The sequence below is a fragment of the Gymnoscopelus microlampas genome (assembly GCF_963454915.1).
Source record: "Gymnoscopelus microlampas genome assembly, chromosome: 6".
Lineage (NCBI taxonomy): Eukaryota > Metazoa > Chordata > Actinopteri > Myctophiformes > Myctophidae > Gymnoscopelus > Gymnoscopelus microlampas.
In genome coordinates, this window is record NC_139943.1 from 21,999,615 (window position 1) to 22,025,489 (window position 25,875).

General features: G+C 44.5%; 1 protein-coding gene across 3 annotated transcripts in view; it reads right to left on the bottom strand.

Annotated features, from left to right (window-relative positions):
• The window catches only part of met (MET proto-oncogene, receptor tyrosine kinase), a 73,300-nt gene that overhangs the window by 22,263 nt on the left and 25,162 nt on the right, over positions 1-25,875 (bottom strand). For 2 of the 3 annotated variants that reach the window (XM_084059749.1, XM_084059747.1), the window contains exons 4-12: positions 24,668-24,787; positions 22,915-23,091; positions 20,867-21,030; positions 19,375-19,489; positions 18,890-19,026; positions 18,395-18,559; positions 17,527-17,626; positions 5,586-5,795; positions 2,031-2,183 (exon numbers count right to left, since the gene is read on the bottom strand). In XM_084059749.1, the coding sequence (XP_083915875.1) occupies positions 2,031-2,183; positions 5,586-5,795; positions 17,527-17,626; positions 18,395-18,559; positions 18,890-19,026; positions 19,375-19,489; positions 20,867-21,030; positions 22,915-23,091; positions 24,668-24,787 (1,341 nt within the window). The remainder of the gene's footprint in view (positions 1-2,030; positions 2,184-5,585; positions 5,796-17,526; positions 17,627-18,394; positions 18,560-18,889; positions 19,027-19,374; positions 19,490-20,866; positions 21,031-22,914; positions 23,092-24,667; positions 24,788-25,875) is intronic. The other variant, XM_084059748.1, reaches the window with a different exon arrangement.

Below are 25,875 nucleotides of genomic sequence, written 5' to 3' on the forward strand. Positions count from 1 at the left end.
CCGACCCATTGTTTGGGAAACACACCACCTCTCAGTTTTGACAGTAAAAGCGACTTTTAACAAGACATTGTTTTAATGAACTGAGTTTGGATGTGTGTTTACATGAATCCCATTTAGCTTCACTTCACTTTATCGAGGTTGAATAGACCGCTTGTATACAAAACCAGTTTTGAAAGGGGTGACTGAGCAGCTCTCTCTCAAAGAGGATCCAAAGATGTGGGGCGGGGGGTCTTACATAAACAGTCTGTACCGTTAACAGAGCATTTACATTTCAGGTATTTTTTTAGCTGATGCTTGTAGATACACAGTGAATTACTTAACCACTTGAACCCATAGCGTCTACCCTAGAGATATGGTGTTGAGGGGGAAGAAATCAGTGGACCTGGTATAGAGCCCTGGGGGACCCCGGTCAACTGAGTATATAGGGTTTAACTGGTTAAGTGGGAAGAGGGAAACATTTCCAAAGTGGGGCTCAAACCTGTGACCTCTCAGTGTGGAAACAGTTATTCTGACAACTCCACAACCCTTGAGTGAAGTTTAATCTATAGACCTGTACGGTACCACAGCATAGAGATCCTAAATGGTTTTGGCTGGGATAGAGACTGTATCAGCACAGTCTCGTTATGGAAGATTCCAGTAAAAGTTTTGGAATGGTTCAAGGAATGTTATGAAATGTTTAGTTCATCCCTGTGGTTGACAGCAGAGTGACAGACTGAGGGAACGTTGGAGACATGAGGTCGCACGCGTGTGTGCGCGCACACACATACTCTACATGCACACACACATATTTCATAAACAGACTGTCAAAATTCTTTGTCCATACAGTACATGGGCATGGACATGGTTATGATGGTGTCCTCCCACTGCACAGAGTCAGCCAAGTGTCTGCTAACAAACAGTCACCATAGCATAGATAATGATAACAGATAAGACTCATAAAGACAATTTCCATGTGAAGGGACAAGCTTGTGAGCTTGTATATCTGGAAAACTTGTAGTGCAGACAGCAAATCTGAATTCCAAACATCAAATGCAACACAGGACAACATAAAACAAATTCTATGTGTGCACTCATGTTAAAGTACTGATGCTCATCTCTATGTTAGGTGAATATGTCAGGTTGTACTATTACTCTGCTTCTCTGTCTCTCTCTCTCATACATGCACACGCACATGTACACGCGCAAGCACGCACACGCACATGCATGCGCACACGCACGCGCACACGCACACACACAGTTTGTGTAGCAGCTCCCAGTTCAGCCAGCTGAGCAACACTCCACTACACTCAATGGATGTCTTGTTCCAACCTCAGGCCTCTTGACAGTACAGAAAACATTCTCTGTGTGTGTGTGTGTGTGTGTGTGTGTGTGTGTGTGTGTGTGTGTGTGTGTGTGTGTGTGTGTGTGTGTGTGTGTGTGTGTGTGTGTGTGTGTGTGTGTGGGTGGGTGGGTGGGTGTGTGTGTGTGTGTGTGTGTGTGTGTGTGTGTGTGTGTGTGTGTGTGTGTGTGTGTGTGTGTGTGTGTGTGTGTGTTTCTTGAGTGGTCTGGTGGTCTCCTATAGACAGAAGGCAGTGTGGAGTGCATGAAGTGGTCCTTCTGACTCACTGGGTCCTCTGCTGAGTGAGAGCTTGAGTGTATATGTGAGCATGTGTGTGCGTGTGCGTGTGCGTGTGTGCGTGCGTGCGTGCGTGCGTGCGTGCATGCGTGCGTGCGTGCGTGCGTGCGTGCGTGCGTGCGTGCGTGCGCGCGTGTGTGTGTGTGTGTGTGTGTGTGTGTGTGTGTGTGTGTGTGTGCGATGAAGAACGATGGAATCAATAAAAAACTGGCAAATCATCCTTAAAATCAAACACCAAAGGAAGTATGCAGCATTTATGTTCATGCCAAAAGCAATTATTTGTAAATGATGTTTGATGATTGTGTATTAATGTGTGCGTGGTGTGTGTGTGTGTGTGCGCGCGCGTGCGTGCGTGCGTGCGTGCGTGCGCGCGCTTGTGCATGCGTGTGTGTGTGTGTGTGCGTTCTGTTCTCACCTCCACCTGCAGCTCCTTGGTGGCGGCTGCAGAATGCAGCTCGTTGGAGACGGTACATTCTAGAGTGTTCCCCACCAGAATCAGACTCTCACAGCTGTGGTTGGACACTGTCAGAACCTGGCACTTCATAGCCTCTTTATCCATGTGGTCACCCTGAGAGAGAGAGAGAGAGAGAGAGAGAGAGAGAGAGAGAGAGAGAGAGAGAAAGAGAATTGATGTATTGTACTCACATACATCATACACATGATCCATCTTACTCATTACTGCTCACTCAAAGGTCACGGATGCACGCACACACACACGCACACACACGGTACATACACATACTGTATACATACTGTACATACATACACACACAGCATGTGAGTAAGATAGAAACGTAGTGAGTTTGTGTTGTTTCATTTTGCTGACCATGTGATTTTCAACTGTGTTTGATTCTGACTAATAATGTCTCGGAACAGAGAAATAAAACTATTGTCCGTGTGTGTGTGGGGGCGGGTTTGCATAAGTGGATGTGTGTATAGGAGTGAGTGTGTGTTGTTTGGTTTGATCATAAACTTAGTCAGAACCGTTTCACTCCATTTGCAAAGCACTTTGTAACCATGTTTCAAAAAGCGCACAAATTAAGTTTATTTAAAGGATTATCATTGTCTCTCTCACTCTTGTTTATCTCTCACTCTTTTTCTCTCACATTGTTTTTCTCTGTTTTTCTCTCTCTCGCTCCCTCGCTTGGTCTCCCTCTTAATTTTCCTCTCTCACTGTTTCTCTCTCCCTGTTTCCCTCTCTCGCTCCCTCACTCAGTCTCTCACTGTTTCTCTCTCTTTAGTTCTTCTATAAGTCTCTCCATCATCCCCTGATCCCCACATTTATCATCTCTCCTCAATTTTTTTATTTCACTTTTTTGTGCTCTCTCTCTCTCTCTCTCTCTCTCTCTCTCTCTCTCTCTCTCTCTCTCTCTCTCTCTCTCTCTGTCACACACACACACACACACACACACACACACACACACACACACACACACACACACACACACACACACACACACACACACACACACACACACACACACACACACACACACACACACACACACACACACACGCTCCAACATGTACCGTACATACACATGCACTCCCACACACACAGAAACAGACATGCATGCTCATTTGTACGAGCACAGCAGAAGGCAATAAAGGGAATGATCACATTCCTCGCGTGACAGCCTGGGATTTTCCAATTTGACACAGAGAGGAGGCCGGCACCTGTTCTTGTACTCCACACACACACACACGCACACGCGCACACACACACACACACACACACACACACACACACACACACACACACACACACACACACACACACACACACACACACACACACACACACGATACATACCATCCGATACAGTGCACACTTACTCATCGGGCAACAAACAGAAAAGAGCGCCAGTTCAACCAACTGTTTGCAATTAGGATGAGTGAAAAATCCACACTGTGTGACTGACTTAGATAGCTGCTGGTGTTATGTTATCCAGAAGCAAAATGGTAAATGGACTGCATTTATCTGTCTGAGAGCTGTTTGCTCGTCCAAAGGTGATAAGGATATTATGTGGACAGATGCTAGGTTACTTTGTATCACTTACATGTAAACACTTATACTGTGTTATACTTCATTGATTGTAGTCCTCCAGGATTCTATACTAGGCCCCCTCCTTTTTCCCTCTCTGCAAATCTGTTTCCTGAAAATAGCAGATCAGCTCCAGAATAGAGAGGCTAGAGTTCATGTGGTTAAAGGTTTTCTTGGCACTGTGTTTATCCTGTTGTTGACTAGGTTTCATGCCGCCTACTCCAATCTTACGCTTTGTAAGGCAAGAGCGTCTAATAAATGGCTAAATTATAAAAGTTGGAAATTGTTGGGTCCTTTTTTTTCTTGCTTGTTTCATACGATACGTGACACAACCTAGACAACCACTAGAGAACATCTATGAGAAGACATCGCAGTAAATAAACAGCTCTCTACTGTAATGATAATTAGTGTCGAAACTGTCGGTTGTTTTTCTCCCATGAAGCGGACCCGGGAGATTAGCTGCCCGGTAGTGAGCCAACACAAATATACTGGATCTGCAAACAGCAGGGAGGAGGGGCTGAGCTGTCAGTCACAACCAAAAAGGGGACCTTCCTACTCCTGTTAGAACAGAGCACAGAGACATCACTCTGAAAAACCCAAATCTCTTCAAATCCCTTCCCCATCACATACACATTAATTGTCTTTATTAAAAAGTCCTACTCCCTCTTCTCATCAGAGGGAATTGAATTGAAGCCTGTTCTATAGACTTATTAAGTCAACACGGAGATGAGAGTGACAACATTTAGCGGCTTAAAATGTAAAAATGTAAATATAAACATTCCCTTCTTGGCCCTGATCTCATTGGCAGGCTTTTTGGGACTGGAGCGTTCACACAGCAGTAAATGAGCCTTGCATCTGGGGGTGTCACGTCACGGGTTCTAGATGTTTTTAATTCAATAAATACTGCGGGGTCCAGACATGATATTGGGTCACCAGGTCCACTATTCCAAGCAGCGCTCCATGCTTGCACATGGGCCTCTATCCTCTGATGGCTATTCTGTGCAGAGTTATCAGATGGCACTACTAAATGTGCCCTGTCTCGGTGCAGTGCCTGGCACAGTCCCCTGGGTGTACATTTTGGGGGAGGGGGGGGGGGTTGTCTGGGCCAGGGAGAGCCATGCAGGGAAGCAGGGAGTGTGTGCGTGTGTGGGGGTGCTAGGGTAGGGGTAGGGGGGTGATGGTGTATTAGTGTCGGGGGCCAAGGTCGTGTCTGGGAAAAAAAGAAAGAAAGAAGTACAGAAAAAAAAGACCCAGGATCCCGTGCGACCGAGCCGGTCCACGCAGCTGCCGCTAACCATCGAGCTGCAAGTCAACGAAATGAGAATGAAAGAAAAGAAGGGGAGGGGGCAAGAAACCTCTCTTTTTCATTGTTTCCTTTAAACCAGGCCTGTTTTTGACACCTAGGGGAGCGGGCTGGGTCTGTGTGAAAGGTAGCGTTCGTATGTCAAGGGCTTTGACCTCAGGAACCCAGAACAATACGAGGCCGCGGAGAGGACGGCAAAGGAGGGCAGAGAGGGAACGATGGGAAATAGACCCCTGTTCCTGTTTTCATTCAGTATTGTTTCCTTCCCAAGTCGGTCTACTGTGAGTCACCAGGGACAGTGTGTGTGTGTGTGTGTGTGTGTGTGTGTGTGTGTGTGCGTGCGTGCGTGCGTGCGTGCGTGCGTGCGTGTGTGTTTTTTGTGTCTACATGCAGGTATGTGTATGTGCATGTGTTGTCTAAATGCAAAGTGTGTTTGCAGAGCGGAGTGCAACGTGCAGGTCAACATCAACGACATTCTGAAGTGTCCATTCATCTCAGTAGATTCAAACAAACATCAGAGAACAGCTTCAAACAATAGCGTTATGCATTAGATCAGCTTCAGTCGATACCTTGAAATCTAATTCGCCTTCTAAATAATCAGTTCTTAGCAATAAAATACACACCTTGAGCTCCACGACGCTCTTGTTGTCCTTGGAGGTGAGTTTGGGGTCCTGGAAGAGGGGGTCCTCGACGTAGAGGAGGTCCATCTGCGGCGTGTAGAAGCCGTCCAGGACGAAGGCCACCTTGGTGACCACGGGGGGCTGAAGGGACAGCTTGGCCAGGGAGGGGGTGGTGCACTGAATGGACGTCCTGTTCTCACCATACACACAGCTCTGGAAGGATGGGGAAACACACACACACACACACACACACACACACACACACACACACACACACACACACACACACACACACACACACACACACACACACACACACACACACACACACACACACACACACACACACACACACATTGGAGGAGAGGGCATTATGAACTGTCAACTTCAAAGCCACACAGATGACATCCTCTGACATCCGTTGCACCTGAAGTTTTATTGTTGGATTTGATTTGTTGTTTAAATTGTCTCTGTGTTACCATGACGGCCATAATGAAGGCAACGTGATGAAACAGCGGTCGTGGATTTCTGTTCTTAACCCATTAAGACCAGGAAAGCGTCTGTCATTTTAGATTTGAACCACTTTAACCCTTATTTTATACTTTGGCTATTCAAAAATAGCAGATATACAAGCTTGTAGATCTGCTATTTTTGAAAAATCATGAACATTTGTGCAAATCTTTGAATATATGTATTTTTAAATCAAACTTTTGTAACTCAAATCTTTGCTTCTGGGGGGGTCCCTGGAACTAAATATTTTGAGATGGGGTCCGCGGCCAAACACATATAATTTTGAGGGTCCTTGACATGAAAAAGTTTGAAAACCACTGATATCATAGCAACATACTGTAAGTGTTTCAGAGAACTGTTAGGATTTAGAAGACATTTGTAGACACGTTCCCGGATTAAATGGGTTAAATCCACCGTCTAAAATGCACCTCTTCTATCAAAGCTGTTTTAAAAATAGACTCTATTATCCTCCCACACACCAACACACGCAGGTGGAACACAATAGATAAATCCCAAGTGCAAAAATGCACACGTGCGTATACACACACACACACACACACACACACACACACACAGACAGATCATGAAGTGATAAACAATGATGCACACACCACCAACCAACGCGAAGTTAAGAAACTACTTTTCCAGTCTCTCTGCATCTCCTCTCCAGTCCAACAGCATAATGAACGAGCAGTAATCCTGGGCTTGTCAGCTGGTTTTACTCTTGTCACATTACAAACTCCATAATTGCAGACACCATTCGTTTACTGCCGCCGCTGCGTTTAAGTGCCTTGCCCCCGGGGCACAACAGAGCTCAAACCGCACCCCTGGATTGAAATCAGCGAGGCCTCCCAGGTTCTGCTGTTTTCATTACGACCCCCGAGTGGAAGACAAAAAAAAAGAGCTTAAATCCGTTTCACTGAGCCGTGACGCAGTTACAATGTGCGTCTACCGAACTGAGGCGTTAGGAGAGGCAAACAGGGAGCGCTAACTTCCTTTTGGATGCCTGATGTTTGGTGTCATTTATGAGGCTTTAGGATCACAATGATGGTGTGATAAAAGACATGTTGATGCATCGCTGTCATCGGATCAGTCTTAAGATCATGCAGCACGCACGCTCCTGTAGTTATTATGTACGATATCCTCACTGTGTCTTTGCAGGTGCACGCACCCTGAACACGCACACGCACACACACATGCAAAACACACATTCAAACGACCCAGCCTGCACAGCGCACGTGCGCAATTGTGCATGCGTAACGTACACTTGCATATATACAGATGCATGCTCTATGTGAGCATGCATCGTGTCCATTATGCACATGTACACACAACGCACGCACATACACATCTCCATGCTACATTGGCGCATTTCCTACCTTTAACATTGCGCAACTGCAAAACGTTGAAATGTTTGAAGGGCAATGGAAAAAGGGTTTCATACATGAAATCGGAGCCATGCAGTAAACATGGCACAATCACACACCCATTCACAGTTTGATAAACACAGTTAGAGGAATTTCATGCGCAGCTGTCTGTCTGATGAAGAAACTCAGTCCAACAATAGCTGTGATTAGGATGTGTGATGCAAGCCATCCCATCCCAGGAGGAACCGAATGAAACAACAACACAGGACATAGAAACAAGGGTGCTCTGCGTAATCTATTCTCCATTGAACGACGAACAACGAGCTTGTGTTGTGAGCTCGTAGATCAGGGATTTCCGACGCGTGACAGTGTTGTACGAACTCGAAGTATAAATCGGGCTTCATACTGAAGGTTGTTGTTGATAGATGAGCTGCGGTGGAGGAATTAGCATTAGAAGCCAACTATGATTATCTGTTATTCTAACAGCCTCACACACATGACTGACACAAAGCATATCCATGAGAGAAGAACTGATAACAGAACGTTTGGGGGGCTTCTCTTGTTTTTCGTTGAACTGCAGGTTCAACTGCAGCTTCTCAGTTAGTGGGTTGGGATCCAAAAATGGGTTCCAAGACATGATGGAGAGATATTGTGTTTGTACAGTATATGTAACATATGATTTTAATGGTCCTCGACTGACCAAATGACCAATGAAAATGAATAAAAAAACAACAACATCCAAACCATCTAAAAAACTATTTCCGAAAAGTTAATATTTCTACGACACTTGCCATTTAACTTGACGGACAGGTCAATGGTTCGATTCACAGGACTCACAGGGAATCCGTTTGAATCCAGAGACTGTCAGGTACGTTTTGGGCAGGGAACGGGAAGCGCTCTCCTGTCCATTCACAACTACTGCGATGATGCCATTGAGGAATACACTTACACCAAAATCTAAGCAGGGTAGCCATGCTTGCTTAACTTCCCTTGCGTCAAGAAACATTAAAAAAACATTGAAACCCCTGCATTATGGCAGAATTCCCGCTGTACTGCAGAGCAGTAGCCTGGGGCACTTGGGTGAGTTGAAGACACAATTTGCGATATAGATTATGGAGGTTGTGGTGGGGGGACTAAGTAAGCAAGGCACATATCCCATCAATCCACGCTGGGTGTCAGCCTTCAGAAAGTGCAGCATTCAGCAGATTCCTGTAAAGCTCAATGCAGACCTGCTGCTAGAGCTGACTGAACTAGTTCAGCCCTGTGCTGAGAGATCAGCGCTGGTATTTGCGATGTGGTAAAGAGCCAGCGATAATACGCGCTTACCTCACAGGCTACAAAAGTAAACGTCCTTGAGTCGATAACCCACGCAGACGCGTGATTGGGAAATGTCCCCGGGCTCACACACACAGAAATATCTCAGCACAATAAACAATGAACATAGCATATTACACTGCATATTATTATTAAACCACGCTTATTATAACGTATTAAAGCAAATGATATATGCCTACAGTATGTGGTAGGTGGAAGCTACTAGTGGGGATCCAGTAAACAATACATACATTTAGTACATTTAGTGTGTGGAAGATCTTTGGCATTTCAATGTACATGAAACAGTACATGTACATTACAATGTGCATGTAAATAAGTGACACTCAATAGCATGGCACTTAACCACTTAAACCCTATTGATTGATTGATTGATTGAATACTTTATTAACACATTGGAAACAGCACGGCAAATACAATTTAACAAGCTATGCTAAAAGGATAACACAAAAGGCCCTGGGGGCTTGTTTCCATACATATATACTTAATTTATCTGAGTCCCCCAGGGGTCTATAATAGGCTAAGGCGCCCTACTTTTTAATGCCTCTACACAAAATCTCTTTGCTGAAAATAGCAGATCTATAACCTCACAACGTGTTGCAACGCAGTAGGGATGCTAGGGTTCACATGGTTAAACAGACTGGGGCTGTACTGGGGCAGCTCCCCGGTCTGAACATATGAAACACGACTGGGAAGCAGGCTGCTGCTGAAGAACAGAATGCGAGCTCAGCGAAACACTCCTTTGGACAAAAGTGGAGAATGAACCTCTGGCTATCGTTTCATTCATGTGTTAGCTACATAATTCCTGTGCTCTGTGACCCTGCACACAGAGGCTGTAAAGTGTATTATACTATATATCTAAAAAAAGGTTCACAAACTGGTCAATATGTGGCTTCCGGCATCCCGATTGAACTCTGACTCCCATGAGAGTCGTTGATAACGGCAGTAGCTGTGGCTGTGGAGAGTGATGTGTTGCTGGAACTTCCTGTTTCAGCTGCAACATGGACTTCCCAACCTGGGTCCCTGCAGGCCAATAGCAGCCCATATGGAGAGCACACACACACACACACACACACACACACACACACACACACACACACAGAGAAATACACAGATGTGTATATATACACACGCGTCGGCACACACACACACACACACACACACACACACACACGTGTGCATAGCCTCATGCATACACACACTTGTGTGCGCATACACACGCTTGTGTGTGCATACACACGCTTGTGTGTGCATACACACGCTTGTGTGTGCATACACACACACACACACACACACACACACACACACACACACACACACACACAGCCCTAATTCACCCCAACTAACTCTTGCGGCTGAGGGATCGAACGAAAACAAAGTGAATGACCCCGGCGAGTGTTACCTCCCACCCTGACAGAGAGAGAGAGAGAGAGAGAGAGAGAGAGCGCGCAGGAGAGAGAGAGTGCAGCTAGAGTGAGTCTGCAGAGTAAAAACGGCTCTCTGGAGAGCACTACGAAAAATATCCTGTCAATTACTGGAAACCTCAGTCAGTACACCAGGCAGATTCATTGTTTAGCGAACGTCTCCTCTTATTTGCGTCCAGCGAGGCGAGTGGAACCGAATGGCCCGTGGGCTGCCTGTGAGCAGCAGCTGCAAATACAATTGTCCGCTAGGCTATACGGCAATAAGGCAGCGGGCCGGGTGAGAGCTTTACTGTCGGCGATGTCGGCCAGGCGATGATGGAACCGGCGAGTCTGGAACCGGCAACGGTGGAAGCAGAAGGTCCCAATTGGGGGGCGCGGGGGGGGTTTTAACTGTTATGGCCTGTGAAAAAGGCAAGTCATAATGGAGCTCCCACATACTGTACATAACTGCTGGTCCAATTTAGAGTGATTTATCTTAGAGTGATTTATCTTAAGAGTGATTTATCTGCCGCCTGGTAAACAGGACGGTTTGAGGGGACTCATCATATGCATTGTGGACAGTGGTGGACAAAGTATATTCTCAAGTAAATATTCAAGTATTCAAAAGTACAAATTACAAGGTACATTTTCTGAGTTTCTTTGGACAATACATTTCTAGGGACTCTTGGGACTGTAAATGACAAATAAATACATTATGAATTAACCACTTAAGCCCTATTTCAAAAATAGCAGCTGCGATGCGTTGTGAGCTTGTAGATCAGCTATTTTCACTATATTTGAAATAGGGCTTAAGAGGTTAAATCATAATATTTTTTTGTGATTTTCGGCCCCAAGAATCCCCTCCTAGAAATGTAGTGTTAAGTACATTATTTCAATTTGAAATGCAGCGGAGTGAAAGTCACCAGCTTCCAAAAAAACCAAAACAAAACAAGTACTCAAGTAAGTAAGTATGTACTGTTGTAGTTACTGTCCACCATTGCACAGGTAGCGGTAGAAAGTTAAGCAGACGCGGACTCGATTCGCCTGGGGGAGAAGAGCCTCATGAAGCCCTCAGGTGTCAGCTGGGGGATTAAGAGCACCATGGTTGGATAGGAAGCACAGCGCAGGTCCCCTGAGAGAGGAGATACTTTGACACGGACAGAACAAGCCAATTCATGAACTGACAGGACAGGTGCCCTGCTACGGTGAAGCCCGTCGTTAAAGCAGACCATGTACTCTACAGCAGCACACAGACCCCAGTGTCCACATTTCTACACCCTGTAGTAGGGGGCCGTAGTAATGTGCAAATTCACACTTCCATTTTCCTTCTTTTTGCAGCCCCCCTTTGTCTTTGTGACTATGCCAGCTTTTCCCTACGGATCGTAAAAAAAAAAAGAAAAAAAAAGGCTCTTTCATGTTTGTGGGAAAGCTGAGATTGGCTGAGCCCGGGCTTTAGTGGTGATCCGAGAAGGAGATATCAAGTCAAAGCTGTTTTTTTTTCCTGCTACGGACCTCGTGGAGACCCCAAATCTCCTTGTTGTTGAATGGAGGGTCTGTTTTCCTTTGCCACGCAAACCTGCTTTGTTATGAAATCAGCAAGAGGCTGCAAGATGAGCATCTACAGTATAAGTCTCTTAGGCTTACACACGCATTTGTGTGCGTGTGTGTGTGTGTGTGTGCGCACGTGCACGTGTGTATGTGAGTATCTGCTTGTTTGTTGCTGTGTGTTGGTGTTTGCGCCCTGTCTATTTTCTATGACACTGTGACAAGGAACTTTCTCAGTCTTTAAGTCAGCAGACGCTGAGAGGAGAGGAGAGGAGAGGAGAGGAGAGGAGAGGAGAGGAGAGGAGAGGAGAGGAGAGGAGAGGAGAGGAGAGGAGAGGAGGATGACAGCCCACAGCTCGAGGATACTGACAGACTGGGCTCGTGTTACTGACAGTGCTGCTGCTGGTTGGAACCACAGGGATGATGTCCGCTGCGTTATATTCTCTCCCTTTTCCCCACGGGGTTAAGACAATAAGACACTTATGCCGTCCTCTCTCAGCTCATGCCTTAACTCATCCCCGATTACTGTAAGGAATTTAACAGGCGACAGCTGGGGCACTACAGGGCAGCGATCCCATCCTAAATCATTAGTAATGATAGTCTTATTTATTACAGGCCTCTGAGTCCTCTCCCTGGAAGGATTCACTACACTATTTGTCGTCTGGCCTATTCTGTGGTCTGTTATTGAAATTAAGAAGGCACATCGATATCTTAGTGGAACAGTAAGCCGGCCAGAGTTATCGTGCCAGGCTAAGCTTCGACAAATTCCTCCACAGTTCTCAAAGGTTTTTTGCACACTCGAGTGTTTGGTTGAGACCCAAGTGCATTTTTACAGTCAAGTCCACTTCTTAGAAGGGAAATCTCTTTTGCGAAAAGTAACAACAGGTCCGTTTCATGGGAGAAGGTTTTCAAATCCACTTGAAATCGTGAATCGACTGAATTGGACAGAATCCATCCCTTGTGTAAACTTATGAACCCAGCAGTTTTGCACCATGACTAGCACATTAAGATGCTGACCTCTGGTTGTTCACCTGCTATCCATAAACCTAAGAACTGGTGCCCTGACTATAGCATGACTGGTCAGATTACATGATCACATAAATTTCACTGACTATAACTAAAGAACAGTCTGGAATATATTTGGAAACACATTTTAGATTCACACTCTTCAAAAGATGCATTTGCAGGTGAGAAAGAAGCGAGTGTGAAAAGTATTTTCCCATGTGCTTCAAAAGAGAAGTTAAATTAAATCGTTTCTGTCCCACACATCAGTCCTTATATCAAAAGCTCAGCCGACAAAGGTCTCTGAGGAAATGACATCTCCAACAGGATAAATGGTGATGTAAACAAGGCTTGATCAAAGCGACAGTGTTCCAACAGGAAGTGTCATGCTAGAATCACAGATTGAACATTTCAAAGTTAAATTGTGTCACAAATCACATTTTCTATTCAAACAACTTCCTGAATACAACAAACCCTGCCTTCTAGTGTTTACTCAAATTATTTCTTTCATTGGCATAAAACAATAATGGGCGTCTTAAAGAGGTAAACTGCTCAACAAGTATTACTATTACTATTCAAAGAAACATTGAGAAGATGCATCCTGGCTTTCAGTGCATTTACTCCGTTTTATTCATGCTGCTGTCATCATAGCGAAATGATATACATGAACTGTAGCAGACCTTTAAGAAGTAAACTGATATCCTTTCTAGGTACCATTTCAACCACATGAACCCTAGCATCCTACTGTGTCACAATAGGTGTCACATGTAGGTGAACATTCGGTGAAAACTGTGTGTTGTGACTGTGAGCTTGTTTGGTGCAGAGGGAAAGCATGGAGGACTGTGGTCAACCAAGTATATAGGGTTTAAGTGGTTAAGAAACCTTGTGAAATAGTCCTTGATCAACTAGTTCTAGCTCTCTCATGACATACAGTAGTAGTACAACAGCATACTCTACTTCATTACTTCATTGAATCCGTAGTAACCCTCAGGTCTCAGGTCAGCTGATTACGATTCTTTTAGAGACAAACTTTATGTGGTTCCTGATCTTTGGCCAGCTCAATGCGTCTGGGCCCTCTCCTCTGTTGTCTGTGTGTATCGAGGCTACGGGCTCCCTGGGGCCCCCTCAACCATTGACCCGATCACAGGTCAATGACCAGGGAAAAAGAAACTGAAAAGTGAGCCGCATGTAGGGTGTGTGTTTCTGTGTGTGTATTTAAGAGAGAGAGAGCGAGAGGGAGAGAGAGAGAGAGAGAGAGAGAGAGAGAGAGAGAGAGAGAGAGAGAGAGAGAGAGAGAGAGAGAGAGAGAGAGAGAGAGAGATTAAGAAAATGAACGTGTGAATATGCATACACGCAGGTATGTGTGTGGATGTATGTTTGTGTGTTTTTGAGTGTAATTGCCCATACATGGACACCCAAGCGTCTGCATGTGTCTACATGTGTGTGTGTGTGTGTGTGTGTGTGTGTGTGTGTGTGTGTGTGTGTGTGTGTGTGTGTGTGTGTGTGTGTGTGTGTGTGTGTGTGTGTGTGTGTGTGTGTGTGTGTGTGTGTGTGTGTGTGTGTGTGTGTGGGGGGGTTACATGTTTACTGAGGGCTGTAATCTTCAGAGGGGGTCCTGACCAGACCTGCAGCCTGGACCAGCGCGTGCCTTCAGGTACAACAGATACCATCTGCACAGCCGTAGAGTACTGCTTGTTCTCTCACCTCCTCCCCAACACAAACAACACACTGTGTGTGCAAATGACTGCTTGTTGTGACTCACTTAAAAACATGTCTCAGTGGAGCCGCCTCTCCCCCCTGGGGGGTGGGGGGACATGTTCTTAATCACTTAAGCCCAATATGCTTCCCCGTATGACAAAGGCGAAAATAGGCGATCTACAAGCTCACAATGTGTCATGATCAAACATATCAGACAATCTACTTTTACCAAAAGGAAATGTGTGCATTTAATTAAGTTTGACCAGCAGCGGGGGAAAAAAACATATCCACACTGGCGATAAAAATGCATGGCCAGGGAGGGGGATATCAAAGGCATCCCCCAGAAAACCGAACCTTGCTCCCAACGGATCACTTTCCAACACGTGTGATGATGAAACCTGAGATGGGAGATAGTTATCCGAGCACCTTATAAAAAGCGTAGCAAAGTGGGGTCAGTTTGTTTGGAAAAAAGCATGTTATGTTATTTTTTCTGCAGGTGCCACCAGGGTAAAAAAAAAGGTCTGTTGGCTAGCTTGATGTTTGTATTATAAATAATGTACTTGAATATACAATATACAGTGAATAATATTCAGCAAAGAATTGTTTATAATCTCAAAGCAGGATAGCTACTCTACATGATGGAGACATTATCAAGTCTGCCATTGCTTTTGGACACAGTCAGGTTCTGGTCAGGTTAAAAATAGGTCCCTTGACTTGATATGGCAAATTTATTTGCAGAATACAAGGCATTCCACAATAATGTGCAAAGGCGACAGTGTATGCACATCTAATTTCACCCAGGTGCTGGACAAAGCCATGCAACAGAAAACGAATAAACTCTGCAACACTGGTTATTTCTCAGCTCCATTGTTTATTGCGTCAACGTTTCGATCCTACTGGATCAAAATGTTGAAGCAATAAACAAGTGGAGCTGAGAAATAACCAGTGTTGCGGATTTTATCCCTTTTCTATTCCGTAGTAACGTAACATATGAGAATTTGCTGCTATGCTGTATTGCTGCAAAATTTCACTGCACACATACATGCCTGAGCATGTGATGATTAAAGCCTTTGAATCTTTGAATTATTAGGTTATTGCGTGCTGGATCTAACAATGTAGTGTTGATATTTCTGTATGCATCCCTTCCCACATAATCACCCTACTTACTGTAAGTCACCGGGCTTGACCTTGCAAGCAGAACAGGTCTGAGCAAGTATAATTTATGATGACAATTTGAAACCTTTTGATTCACGAGTCAAAGTAGAACTAAGACCACCTTCATCACATATTGATGATAATCCACAGTACACATCAAATTCTGAATAAAAGGTTGGTGACAAGGCTGATTTCTCGCAAAAAAAGTAAGCTGAAATAATACAGGCATAGTGAATCACAGCCTCTGGACTGGTTTTATGAGTTAACTACTTAAGCCCTTTATACACCATGGTATGACAAATGGCAAAAATATCATATGTTGTGAGTTTGTTGTTCAGACGATTTTTTAAACAGATTTTTTTTTGCCTATAATGACATACAGTGGTGGAAAAGGTACTCACATGTTTTACTAAGTAAAAGTATCAATACTGCAATGTAGAAATACTCTGTTACAAGTAAAAGTCCGGAATTCAAAATGGACTTATTGGTATTGGTATCAAAATGTACTTAAAGTACCAAAAGTAAAGGTACTCGTTATACAGAATGTCCCATTTCACAAGTTAACAAAATGCCTAAAATGTATAAAAATCCTTCGAAAATATCAGATCTACAAGCTCACAACGTGTCGCATCGCGACACGTTGTGAACTTGTAGATCGGCTATTTTCAAATAGCCAATGTTTAAATAGGGCTGAAGTGGTTAATGTATGTTTTGTAATAATAATCTAAATCTACAAAGTAACTAGTAACTAAAGTTTTCAAATAATTGTACAATATTTGCTTCTGAGATGTAGAGGAGTAGAAGTAAAAGTATAGAAAAATGGAATTACTCCAGTAAAGTAAAAATTGTACTTAAGTACAGTACTTGAGTAAATATACTTAGTTACTTTACCTTGAATCTAGACGCTTCAATTTAAGACACCCTGGTGAATGCCAGAGAAAGACCTCTTGGCTGGATAGTTTAGAAGGCCTCGGGGCCCACGCTCTCAAGGCTGGAGTCCGTCCTTGACAACTTCCTGCATGTAGGTGTGTGTAATTTCGATATATCTTAAACTTTTATTCCTCGATCATCTACTGTATGTGTTGAGTGACTTTCACGACCCCCGGGGCCTTTAAAATCTGAGCCCGACAACAGCGATAAAGTCTGCAGAATGTGAGCGGAGGCAGATTATCCCACCGTCTCCCTGTGTTGAGTCAGAGGTGATGAGGCTCTCCAAAGCGTGTGTGGATTTTCCATTTCCTTTCGTTTCTCTGCTTGTCTAGCATTTTCTCTCTCCTTTCCATTATCACATGCCCTTTATTCAGATGTTTTTTTATTTTTTTTCAGGGGTCTAAATGCTTATAATGACAATACCACGCTGGTGACGGGGGCCTAGAAGTATTTGTGAGGTACATTTCCGACATGCAATTACAACCAGTCTGGGGGGAAGATATCTTTAGCTGCAGTAGTACATCATTCAAGATCTAATAAAGTAGAGAGGATCCAGGCTGTAAAAGTGTTATGGTTTTGTCAAACTAGGACTTAACGTATGAACAGTTTTTGTTTCTTTGTCAACCACTAGAACCCTAGCATCCCTATTCTGGGCATGTCAAAATTGGTGAAAATAGCAGTTTTTGATATCTTGTGAACTTGTAGATCGACTATTTTCGGCAAGGATATTTGGTGTAGAGAGAAAAAAAGGAGTGGACCAAGTATAGAGCCCTGGGAGACTCCAATCAATGAAGTAAATAGGGTTTAAGTGGTCTAACTAAACAAGTATGTTTTATCGATCAATCCATGAGTAGTTGTTACTATTTTTCAACGGTGGCTATGACAACTTTAGCCCTGAGCAGTTGAGAGCACTTTTCTCAGATGCAGGATATATCATTTTAGAGTGAAACCCAGCCAATTTATTGGTTCATTTTTGTGCAGTCATCCGTGCAATGAACTCACCACTTGGAATTCCTGGTCATGGTGAGTGGTGGTGAGGACCATCTGGGGCTGGAGGCCGGACTGGAGGAAGAAGCCGTGAGCCGACACCGTGCAGCCTCCGCTAAGAGAGGAGAACGGATGCGCTGTCGGTTAGCGTTAGAATCAGACGGGGATACAGTAGATGCCCAGTGGGACGCACCTGCAGTTAGCGTTAGCGGTTAGTGTGGCTACTCGTCACCTCCCACACGTTTCCCCTCGCTGTAAAACGAGAACGATAATGTGTCCCCTGTTCACCCTGTTATATTCTCCCTCAAAGTCCCCCACTTCTATTTCTCTCAATTTTACCTCCTCTGAGATGAAGCAAGTTGGTCTACATCTCTTTTCTAAGCTTCCACAGTCAGACACCTGCACTCAACCTTGTAGCTATTCCTTTTTTCCCATTTACACTTCCTTGCCCTGATTATGACTGGCTCACCTAATGATTCAATTTTCAGTCCAGCTCTTCATTTTCCTTCTATTCTGGGATTTATTATTGAGGACTGTGCTCAATAATAAATCTCTCTGTGCATCTGAGGACCAGGTGGCCACCTGGAGACATGGAGATGTACTCAGTCTGGGAGAATATGTTTCATTACATATTACAGTACAATATGGTTCTTTCTTTCTTTCCTTCCTTCTTTTCCTCTGTTTTAGGCATTGCTACTTGTTACTGCTATTATTACAAAAGATATAGTATAGTATAAATATACTGTAGCATTGGGCAAAAACTAAAATACTGTACATGGGAGAAAACCTTTTTGAGAGCCCAAACTATATTTCCAGGTTCCAAAATATATTTTATCTATATGTTTTGCAATATACTGTATATTTTTTGTGTTTGGTGAGTCACCTGATGAAGGATCGTAAGGGCTGGATGCTGTTGATGATGGGGTCCTCGTTGTAGGTGAAGTGGCTGGGGCCGTGGCGTTCCACAGAGTCCACCGTCAGTTTCACCGGCACACTGGAGGCGTCCGCATGTTCAGGGGTCTTACAGGTCAGCATAGTGGATGACACGCTGAGGACAGACAGACAGACAGACAGACAACATACATATGGTTAGTCATCTGAACAGGTCATCTACAGGGGAAAGTGACATGGGGACGGGGCGGGACAGGACAGTGTATCGTTAGGTGACTGGACAGTGAGTCAACTATACAGCATCCCCTGTTTGATTCTGGCTGGAGAGACCTTTGCTGTAAATCTGTATGACCTCCCCCCCCTCTCTCTGCCCTTGCTCAATTTACGCTTTCTACACACAGACAGTTTGAAATGGTAAATATTCCAATAAAAAACAAACTGCCTAACACATTGACACATCGATCTAACACATGGGTCTAGGACTGACCTCTGGATCGTGCAGGTTTTCTTGCCCAGGATCACCTCCCTCCTGTTGCCAGTGTCCAGGTGAGCTCCTCTGATGGTCAGCATGGTGCCTCCAGACTTTGGCCCAAACTCAGGAAAGATCTCCTTGATCACTGGGTCCTGGGGTCAGAAGTTACAGTAAGACTCAACTGATCTACTGGAGGTTTGGACAGTTTTGTACACAAATAAATGTATACAACAGATGTTTTACAAGTCACGTGTGATTACCACTGTTCTTAAAATGAGTGATAATGTACACAAATATGCACATAGCAAAACGATTTAAAAAAATAAAAAAGCAGTTCTACAAGTCACAAAACATTGCGATGCAACACATTGTGAGCTTGTAGATCGGGTCTCGACAACGTCCTCTTTGCAAGTGTGTGTACTTTGATTTTCGACATAAATGTGCAGAGATGAATACTTGAACATTGCATTTGCACTTCACACGTCCTCGTCAGTTCTCACCACGAAGGAGAATCCGTCCATCTGGGCCACCTTGTGACCACTAGTCACCTTGACCATGCGCCCCGAGGGGGTGAAATTCCCATTGGCCACTGGAGAACAATGCAGCTCAGTCCACCTAAACATGCGTCCGTCCGTCCAGCCAGTCACACACACACACACACACACACACACACACACACACACACACACACACACACACACACACACACACACACACACACACACACACACACACACACACACACACACACACACACAGATCAGCCATTATGCTCTGTCGCCGCAATCTACCATTTAGCCTAATTCAATGATAAGCTACTATGCTACAAAGCTACTACGCAGCAGAAAAGCACAAAGAGGCAATCTTCGGCCGGGGTGGGGGGTTCAAACATGTAAACAATGAGAGGACTATGATCGGGGAGGGACTTGTTTAGGCAATGGGCGCTTTTGAATTCAACTGCAGGGCCACGCTGGACTGGGGAGGAGTGGAAAATCTGGACGCAGCGATTTCTGCAGCAGTTTAACAATTAGGGGAGTCATGTGTAATATGCGATAGGAGCTCACAGCTCCTGTTCTGTGGCGTCGCAAGGAAAGAGAGGGTCTTAACATTCTTCCTTCAACAGAACAATCATTATAAGCCCCTCTGTGACCCTAGAACACACTTACTGTTCTAGACGAGGTCATTCATCCGTTAGCTACCCAGTGTGGTACATAAATGTGTAGTACGCAAGCACGCACATGTTTGCTCACGCACACTCACAGGCAAGCAGACATAATGTGCATGCATAAAAAAACACTATACACAAATATACACATGAATGTACTCAGGCATGTACACAACTACCCACACACACACACACACACACACACACACACACACACACACACACACACACACACACACACACACACACACACACGTTTGTATTACTATACTTGTGAGGACATCAACATTTTAGGAAGCCGATTTTATGATTGATTTTATTTTTTGGGGGCATCTTTAACCGCAAGTCTAGAGCCGAAAAATAGCAGATCTACAAACTCACAACGTGTCGCGCTGCGACACGTTGTGAGCTTGTAGATCGGCTATTTTTCGGTGTTTGACATTGCCGCACAACTAAGTATAAAATAGGTTAAAATCTAACCCCAACTCCCTAAACCTAACCTCTAAAGGTCTAATCCTGAACCTAACCCCAACCTGAATCTTTTTCTAATTCTAAACGTATCTTTAAAGATGATTTCAACCATAAAACAACATTTTTTTCACACGAGGACCAGGAAAAATGGTCCTCACAACGTCTATTCCTCAAATTCTACTATACTTGTAGGGACGTTTGGTCCTCACAAGTATAGTAATACAAACACACACACACACACACACACACACACACACACACACACACACACACACACACACACACACACACACACACACACACACACACACACACACACACACACACACACACACACACACACACACTTCCCTCACCTGTTGACATACCCATTTTCTTGTCTGGACAGTTTGCAGGAGGCTCCGCCCACCTCCACCGTCACCAGTGACGACTTGAAGTTCTCCGTCTTGTTGAAGCCAAAGTTGCGTCCGCACACCGTCACCACCGTGGTTCCTTTTAAAGGCCCGGTGGCCGGAGAGATCTGGACAGCAACCATCATCACACAGGTTTATATTTAGTTGGCCGCCCTGTGTCCTTCACAGAAAATAGTCGATCTACAAGCTCACAACGCGGTCTTGGTCCTGCTTGAAGCTCAAAATTCAATATCTCCCCTGAGCAAACAGGCATGCTCTATTGGCTGAGTGGTAAAAACATGTCAGCTTCACTGAACTGAAAAGGTAATCATTGTAAAATGGTCTGTATGAATAGAAATGGTAATACAATGTACAGTCAGTGGTACCCAGGGAATCAACATGTTCAGTAACTCTAAAGGGGATGACGCTTTCATGATGTTTTACAATACAATAGCACGTTACGTCACAGGTATTTGGCAATGGTTGTTATTTAGTGATAACCACCTGCATTTTGACAATTTGGTGGTTGTTTGTTGAGTGCTTCTTCTACAGGGACAAGCCATCACAGGAACACTGCTGTTATTGCATTATTCACAAGCTATAGGTCTGTGCGACTCTCCAAATGAAATCATTTGGGCGGTTAGATATGGCTGTAATGGGCAGTAAAGCATTAGACAAACTTTCACATTCAGTCAGCAGAAACTTGCTGGCAATTAGCGCCTAAGGAAATTGGAGAAAACACTGCACTGCGTAGTTACCGGCCAAGCGTGCCAGTTTACCTTCCTCAAACTAGAGACCAATGTCTTGTTTAAAGTAGTGGCGTGAGTGGAGAGGAAGATGGGGGACTGGTCACCCTTTAAGTTAACTGCAACAAGTTCTGCATCAGTAGCGTAAACTCTGTCGTGCAATGCAGAGATCTGTTTAATAACGTACACCTCATAAAAAGGACTAGGAGGACAGTTGTTTATACTGTGTCTTGTCCTGTTGTGTTGCTGTGTAAAGCGGTCTGGTTGAGATGTCTGTATAATTAAGTCTGTTGTATTGATGATGTGGTGGCAGGGTGGCTTGACGGTGTGCTTTGTGAAATGCAGAGAAGTATTTTCAGTGGTTTCCCTATAAAAACAACTAACTGGTTCTTGTCCTGTGCAGTTGCTGTGCAACGTTTATTAGAGTCACCTGTTCCTGTCACCTGTCGGGGCTTTTTAAGGACCTCAAAAACAATTAACATCTAGTGTTTACATCTAGATGTAAACTGTTGAACCATGTGAGTATCAAGTTTCCTGGAATTCCTTTCTTCTTCTTTTTTTGGATAAAAAAGAACAACCCATCATGGGGTACCACTAAACCCCACATTGCCCAATCCAGGTTTAAAGCTGCTTTTTTTTTGTTACACAGTTAAAGCATTCCATTGTAACAGTCCTCTATAGTGGCGCTCTCTGTCTGGTGGGCTTTGTAAAACAGAGACCATGTGACGACGTGTGGTGCAGCAATAAAGTCAAGAAGAAAGTGAAATATCCCTACAGCCAACTGCAGCCAACTGAGGCTCACAGCTGGGGTCAGTGTGACTAAATAACAAAGTGCCACTGTAAAACCATTCTCTATTTCAGGGTTCAAATGCTTTCAAAAAACCCAGAGCACAGCAGAACCAAATAATGATAACAAACCATAGGATAGAATAGATTTCAAGTAAAAACATGTATAAATACTATAGCTATTCATTTCACCATTGACATAAACGTCTACAAAGCAGTCATTATCACCAGCACTAGCAAAGCAATTATCAACAACACAGCAACATCACCTTCATTAACCCATTAAAACCGGGAAAGCAACTGTGGCATTTTAGATTTTCACTTCATAATGTGCTGCGAGCTTGTACATCTGCTATTTTTTAACGTTATTGGAAAAATCTTGAAAGTGTGAGTTACTACTGAATTAGAGGGCACTTGTAGAATCTGCCTCGGGTCTTCATGGGTTAACATCATCGCCACCACCACATGCTGGGTCGTTACCTTGGTAATGACAGGGGTGCAGTGGTCCTGCGTCCAGGTGGTGTTGGCGGGGCACTGCGAGGACCGCGTACAGCGTCCATCACACCAGCCGCATCCCGTCACCCCTGACGACAGCAGGCAGGATGTGCAGCTCACCAGCTGATCACAGCCGGGGCCAATCAGAGGCACCTTGGTGATCTGGGAGGGAGCGGACAGTCAATCAGCACTCACATACACCTTGAGTGTGTGTGCAACCTTTTGTGTCGGAATTATGTTCACAGAGTTGCACCAAACATATGTAAAAAAGTTATATTGAAATATTACAAATACCGTTATTATTGCAAGAAAATCATGAAACTTCTTTGATGAGCCTTGTGTAAAGTGGTCATACTGTGATAGCTCATGGATGTTATCTCTAAAATGTGCACAGTATATTACACTGTATATGAAAGTAAAGAAGACATGTCCACCATTTAAAGTAACGCCAAACCTAGAAAAACTAAAACCTATCATTAATATCAAGTTATTGCCTGTTTTGGCTATATTTCACAATAAACATATGGTTTAATATATTTTGCATATATTCTTAATATACTGTATATATTTTGTAAATATTTTACCTTAAGGAAATGTTTCAAATTAATTACCATTCATTACCAGTGCAGAGAAACGTAAGGTTACATGATCTTTGAATCTTTCCACCGGGACAAAGAGCGGGAACGTGATCTTTTGTCTGGGTAGTTTAGAGAGCAGTGACGTTAAACCTTGAGGACATAATTGTGTGAAAGTATCTGCTGGCCCAGCTCCATGTCCAGCATTGTGACTTGGTGCCAGTGAAAGACTGTTTTTCTAATTATTTCACTAATGCCAAGAATGCCCGAAATACACACACACACACACACACACACACACACACACACACACACACAGTGTGTGTGTGTGTGTGTGTGTGTGTGTGTGTGTGTGTGTGTGTGTGTGTGTGTGTGTGTGTGTGTGTGTGTGTGTGTGTGTGTGTGTGTGTGTGTGTGTGTGTGTGTGTGTGTGTGTGTGTGTGTGTGTGTGTGCTTGTGCTTTTGTTGTTATGTAGCATTATTCATACAGAGTTTGTCATTGTGCATTCATGTTGAAACGAATATTTATTATCTGAGAGGGTGTGTCTCAATGACCTATATCCTATATCCTACTATATCTTACACTGCGTGTGCATGTGTGTGTGTGTGCACGTGTGCGTGTGTGTGTGTGTGTGCACGTGTGTGTGTGTGTGTGTGTGTGTGTGTGTGTGTGTGTGTGTGTGTGTGTGTGTGTGTGTGTGTGTGTGTGTGTGTGTGTGTGTGTGTGTGTGTGTGAGAGAGTGAGTGAGTTAGTTAGTGAGTGAGTGAGTGAGTGTGAGTGAGTGAGTGTGAGTGTGAGGGTGAGTGAGAGTGAGTGAGTGTTTTGCACAGAGACTTTATGTTTTGTTTTGTGCAAGAGTGCCTATTTCACTCACACAATAACCTGGCTAATGCTGGGTACCGCAACCTGAACACACTGATCAACATGTTGCGAAGCGCCAGCACAATAGTGCAAAGTGTCAGTGTCAGCATGAAGCATCAGCACAATAAACCCGGCAACACCAGGCAAGCTGATAATGCGGTGCAAACCGCCACATTTTCTGCTTGTATACTGTAGAGAGTAATGCACCAAGTCAACTTCACTGTACACTGTATGAAGACACTGAGCCAATAAACAGATTCTGATTCTGCAGCCATACGCAACTCTCTGTGTACCATCCCACCTTGTTTCCTGTAGCCAGCAGCAGTGCTCCGTCTTCAGCCAGCAGGGCCACACTGGGGGAAACGGGACGCGTGTCCAGGCGGATGTGCACGTGTGGAGACGCGCTGCGGGAAAACAACACCTGAACACCAAAAGGGAAAGAAGAACGGGGGTCAAAGGTTGAGAAAGACAGCAACTCACACTGTCCATCACTTTTATCGCACAAACAACTCCTGCCTCTGACTCTCTCTCTCTCTGCCATCGGCAAGTTTTTATTACTGAAGAAGACATGAGCCATTAACACTTAAACCTTATGTACCGTACTTCATTGACCGGAGTCCCCCAGGGGTCTATACTAGGCCCCCTGATTTTCCCCCTCTACACAAAATCTCTTCGCCCAAAAATATCCGATCTACAAGCTTGTAGATCAGCAATCTTTGCCAAATAGGGAGGCTAGGCTACAAGTGGTTAAGTTCCCGGGAAGAATACCGGTATTTATTTGTGGTGTTTTTTTCTCAGGACGGCTGTGAGGTCGGTTGAGGACACCTGCTTATGAGTGTTTTTTTTTCTCTTTCTCAACGCGGCCTGTATTGTTTTTCATTGTTGTTGTGTCTCTGTGGAGCGCTTGGCAAAGCTTTACACTGACCTACACCGTCGCTGATCTAAAAGGGAAAAGCTATACCTGCGACTCAGCTCGGAGTACACCACAATAGCTCCACGGCGGGCCACTGTAAATGAAACCCGGGCCCGGAGGCCAAACAGGAAGTGCACAGAGGCTTCTGGTGCTATCGTGACAAGCAGATTGTGGTCGGTAACAATCCAGCGGTTTAAAATGAGATTTTCCCAGGTAATACGTGCACTGAGGGCACAAGAAATTGTTTTAAATAGGCATTGTACGAGGCCGTTCTCTCAGACTCTCTCATCTGCAGTGCGTAACGTTTGGGGGGGGGGGGGGTACAAGGCTGAGATGAAAGGGTGGTAGCGACTAGCTAACCACTGCCTAGGCAGCTAGAGGGCGTGGGACAAAAGGAAGATGGCTGCGGGCACGGAGCCAGGGAAGAAGGTGCGTTGTGTTCTCTGACATGTCAGGAGGCGTCTGTGTCTCAGACTGAGTGAATCTTCTTCTTACTGCACGCAACCAGAAGACTCATGCTCATTCATTATACTGTATGTAGAAGTACTGTACAAATGCATGCACATACGCGCACGCACAAACACATAAACGTTCCC